The sequence below is a fragment of the Mandrillus leucophaeus genome, unplaced genomic scaffold (assembly GCF_000951045.1).
Source record: "Mandrillus leucophaeus isolate KB7577 unplaced genomic scaffold, Mleu.le_1.0 Scaffold341, whole genome shotgun sequence".
Lineage (NCBI taxonomy): Eukaryota > Metazoa > Chordata > Mammalia > Primates > Cercopithecidae > Mandrillus > Mandrillus leucophaeus.
The window spans coordinates 787073-791662 of record NW_012103599.1 but is presented as its reverse complement, the minus strand read 5'-3'; the positions used below and the strand labels follow the sequence as shown (position 1 = coordinate 791662).

The 4590-nt window shown below is 47.8% G+C and overlaps 1 protein-coding gene across 1 annotated transcript in view; it reads left to right on the top strand.

The window, feature by feature from the left end:
- The window catches only part of KANK4 (KN motif and ankyrin repeat domains 4), a 116066-nt gene that overhangs the window by 71276 nt on the left and 40200 nt on the right, over nt 1–4590 (top strand). The window contains exon 7 of the mRNA XM_011988930.1: nt 3872–4091. Coding sequence (XP_011844320.1) covers nt 3872–4091 — 220 coding nt within the window. The remainder of the gene's footprint in view (nt 1–3871; nt 4092–4590) is intronic.

Sequence of the window (4590 nt, the reverse complement as noted above, 5' to 3'; positions counted from 1 at the left end):
TGCACAGTGTGAGGCAGTGGTGTGAGTGTACAGTGGTGTGAGTGTGCAGTGCACAGTGTAAGGCAGTGGTGTGAGTGTGCAGTGCACAGTGTAAGGCAGTGGTGTGAGTGTGCAGTGTGAGGTAGTGGTGTGAGTGTGCAGTGGTGTGAGTGGTGTGAGTGTGCAGTGTGAGGCAGTGGTGTGAGTGTGCAGTGGTGTGAGTATACAATGCACAGTGTGAGGCAGTGGTGTGAGTGTACACTGGTGTAGTGTGCAATGTTAGGCAGTGGTGTGAATGTGCAATGGTGTGTTGTGAGTGTGCTGTGTGAGGCAGTGGTGTGAGTGTGCAGTGGTTCAAGTGGTGTGAGTATACAGTGCACAGTGTGAGGCACTGGTGGGAGTGTGCAGTGGTGTGAATGGTGTGAATGTGCAGTGCACAGTATGAGGCAGTGGTGTGAGTGTACAGTAGTGTGAGTGTTGTGAGTTTGCAGTGTGAGGCAGTGGTGTGAACGTGCAGTGGTGTGAGTGTTGTGAGCACACACTGTGAGGCAGTGGTATGAGTGTGCAGTGGTGCAAGTGGTGTGTGTGTGCAGTGTGAGGCAGTGGTGTTAATGTGCAGTGGTATGAGTTGTGAGTGCACAGTGTAAGGCAGTGGTGTGAGTGTGCAGTGGTGTGAGTGTGCAGTGTGAGGCAGTGGTGTGAGTGTGCAGTGGTGATGAGTTGTGAGTGCACAGTGTGAGGCAGTGGTGTGAGTGTGCAGTGGTGTGAGTGTGCGAGTGTGCAGTGTGAGGCAGCAGTGTGAGTGTGCAGTGGTGTGAGTGTGCAGTGCACAGTGTGAGGCAGTGGTGTGAGTGTGCAGGGGTGTGAGTGGTGTGAGTGTACAGTGCATAGTGTGAGGCAGTGGTTTGAGTGTGCAGGCCAGGGCCCCTTTCCTCTGGTTGTTCTCTCCTTTACCCAAGCACTGCTGCCTGAAGTGATGGGACACACTGAGGAAGTGGAGCCCGTGGATATGCACAAGAAAGCAGGCCGGGGGCTCAGAGTCACTTCCCATGCATCATTAAGCAATGCACCATGAGTGGCTGTCATCAGACTCTGTGACTTAGGCTCACGATGCCCCTGTGGTTTGAGAGGACTTTAGGCAGAGTGTGAAAAGCATGTAGAATGGGAACTGAAGGTTCTATTCCCAGGACCCTCGTCTGTGAGATACTGGGCAAGTCAGTTTGATGCTCAGGGCCTCTGTTTCTTCATCATTAAAATGAAGGTGGTGGATGTCATGTTTCCATTCCTCTCAAGCCCTGACGTTTAATTCTGTAGTCATTACTGTTTTTCTTGAAGTGTACCTCTGGGTCAAGAGACCGAAAACAAGAAAATATGCATTTGCTCCTTCACACCTTCATGGTTTACAGAGATTTAAACACATAGTGACTCTACTTTTAATCAAGGGATATTGGCACAGACACATTTTCCCAAGTTATGAGAGCAGCTGTAAGACCCATGGTGGAACAACCTGTAAGCATTTTTCAAAGCCATTTTGCTCTCCTTTGCAAAAGAGCCCTAGAAGTAAAAACAATCAATGCATCAGTGTTTATTTCTTACCCAACTCGTTTCTGTTATTTCATCTTTAGCTGATCTGACAAATAGTTGTTCCCTAAAGAACCAATATGTAGGGCCAGGGCCAGTGTCTCACGCCTGTAATCCCAGTACTTTGGGAGGCCGAGGCAGGTGGATCAGTTGAGCCCAGGAGTTTGAGACCAGCCTGAGCAATATGGCAAAACCCTGTGTCTACGAAAAAATACAAAAAATTAGCCTGGCGTGGTGGCACGTGCCTGTAGTCCCAGCTACTCAGTGGCTGAGGTGGGAGAATCACCTGAGTCCCAGAGGTTGAGGCTGCAGTGAGCTGTGATTGCACCACTGCACTCTAGCCTCAGCACTGGAGTGAGATCCTGTCGCAAACACAGGAAAAAAAAAAAATAGAACCAATATGTGGATGTTGATCAAAACTCCTGTCACTTATTCTTAATTGAATGATCAAACTAAGGTCTTTCTTAGACCTTCATTCAAAACCCACCACTCGGCTGGGCACAGTGGCTCACACCTGTAATCCCAGCATTTTGGGAGGCCGAGATGGACGGATCACCTGAGGTCAAGAGTTCAAGACCAGGCTGGCCAACATGGCAAAACCCTGTCTCTACTAAAAATACAAAAATTAGCTGGGCATGGTGGCCCATGCCTGTAATCCCAGCTACTTGGGAGGCTGAGGCAGGAGAATCGCTTGAACCCAGGAGGTGGAGGTTGCAGCAAGCTGAGATCATGCAACTGCACTCCAGCCTGGGCCATAGGCTGGCCCACTCTGTCTCAAAAGAAACCAACCAACCAAACAAAAACAAAAAACAAAATCCACCCCTCTGTTCCTTAATATTAGGATCTTTCTCCAGATTTTCTTGAAGATCCCATGGGTAAAGGAGATACTCTGATTTATAAAAGTGTTTTAGCCACAAAAGATTCCACTGATTCTGCTCTAGAAAAGTGATCAGAGGATATGCAAGCCTGGCACCACACCCACGTTAGGACCAAAGCAATGGATACCGTCTCCCTTGCCCCCACCTTAGAGGAAGAAGCAGGTGTGTAAGGACCTCACTCTGTAGAACCATGAAGGTAAGGGGCCAGTCCCCTTTTACTCCCATTTTATAATAGAACAAGTAAGGATCAAAAAGGTTATATGACTTCCAAGGCCCCACAGCTGAGCCAGGGATTTTATTTATTTATTTATTTTTATTTCTATTATATTATTTTTTAAATCTGAGATGCAGTTTTGCTCTTGTTGCCCAGGCTGGAGTGCAATGGTGCACTCACACACAACCTCCACCTCCCGGGTTTCAAGCGGTTCTCCTGCCTCAGCCTCCCGAGTAGCTGGGATTACAGGCATGTGCCACCACGCCTGGCTAATTTTGTATTTTTAATAGAGACAGGGTTTCTCCATGTTGGTCAAGCTGGTCTCAAACTCCTGACCTCAGGTGATCCCCCTGCCTCGGCCTCCCAAAGTGTTGGGATTATAGGCATGAGCCACCGCGCCCGGCCAAGCCAGGGATTAAACTGTGTCACATCGATTTAGTGACTCCAAGTCCAGGACTCTTCCTGGCGTGAGTATGAAATCATTTATCATAATCACTTCTCAATAGCTTCTCCTCCCCATTAGGTAAATACCCTTTAAACACTGAGGTCATGTCACACACAGAATTGATGTCATTGGCTCTGGAACTCTTCTTGTTCATGGTCCCAGAGGAGCTGAATGTTGCAGATAGCAGGGCCCTGCCGTGGGTTGTTAAACCATTTACTCTCAAGGTCCTTGCAAAGCTTAAAAGCCAAACATGTCAAGCACACCTGTTTGGGTTTTATTTCAAGCATAAATTGGGGATGTTGTTTGTCTTTGCATGCATGTTTCCCATTAGTAAGATGATGCGAGTTTCCAGCTATGCCTATTAAACACACGCAGGAGTCCTGGTAGAGTCTGGGGCAAGGTCAGTATGGGCTGGCTGTGTGAGGGGGAAGGAGAGGGCCTTTGTAATTGTGAGCAGACCAGGGGTGTGAGCTAAACTTCTTACCGGAGGTGTAAGCTAAACTTCCCGTGGACTCAAACTTTCTCCAGTTAAGTGCCTTGTTACTGGTTACTAGGCTGTCCTCCCAGTCCTCCTTTCCACTCCCAGAGGGGGCTGATCGCACAAGTACAAAGTATGTTGCTGCATTCCTAACCCCACCAGCTCTGAGCCCTTCAGGAATAAATCAAGCTGGAGGGAGCTGAAGGGACAGAGGCCAAAGCTGGCTTTCCTTGTGTAAGGGAGGAACTCTTGCTGGCCAGGGAACCTCTTGGAATTGGTCTCTTTTGGGGTTTCAGAGGCAAAGCTTGAACACCATCAGTCAAGAGTGGTTCCGCGTCTCCAGCCGGAAGTCGTCTAGCCCTGCTGTGGTGGCCTCCTACCTCTGCGAGGTCCAGCCTCACTCCCCACACTTCCTGAAGCTACTTGTCAACTTGGCTGATCGCAACGGAAACACAGCTCTTCACTATAGCGTGTCCCACTCCAACTTCTCCATTGCGAAGCTGCTGCTGGAGACAGGTCAGAAGTGGTTGCATTTATACAGTCTGGGTCCGTCCTTGAAGGACATGGCAATTTTTAAAATTTTTTTCAAAAATTTCAATAGCTTTGGAAGTACAAGTGGTTTTTGGTTACGTGGATGAATTGTACAGTGGTGAAGTCTGGTCTTGTAGTATACCTATCACCCAAATAGTGTACATGGTACCCCATAGGGAGCTTTTCCTCACTGCCTTCTGCCCTCCCCTCTTCTGACTCTGTGGTATAATTGTCCTTTATGCCACTCTGTATGTCTTCATGTACCTGTGGCTTAGCTCCAACTTATAATGAGAACATGCAGTATTTGGTTTTCCATTCTTGAGTTACTTCACTTAGGATAATGGCCTCCAGCTCCATCCAGGTTGCTGCAAAAGAGATTGTTTTGTTCTTTTTTGTGGCTGAGTAGTATTCCATGGAATGTATGTATGTGTGTGCATATATGTACATAGAACATTTTATTATATGTATATGTATGTATCTATTA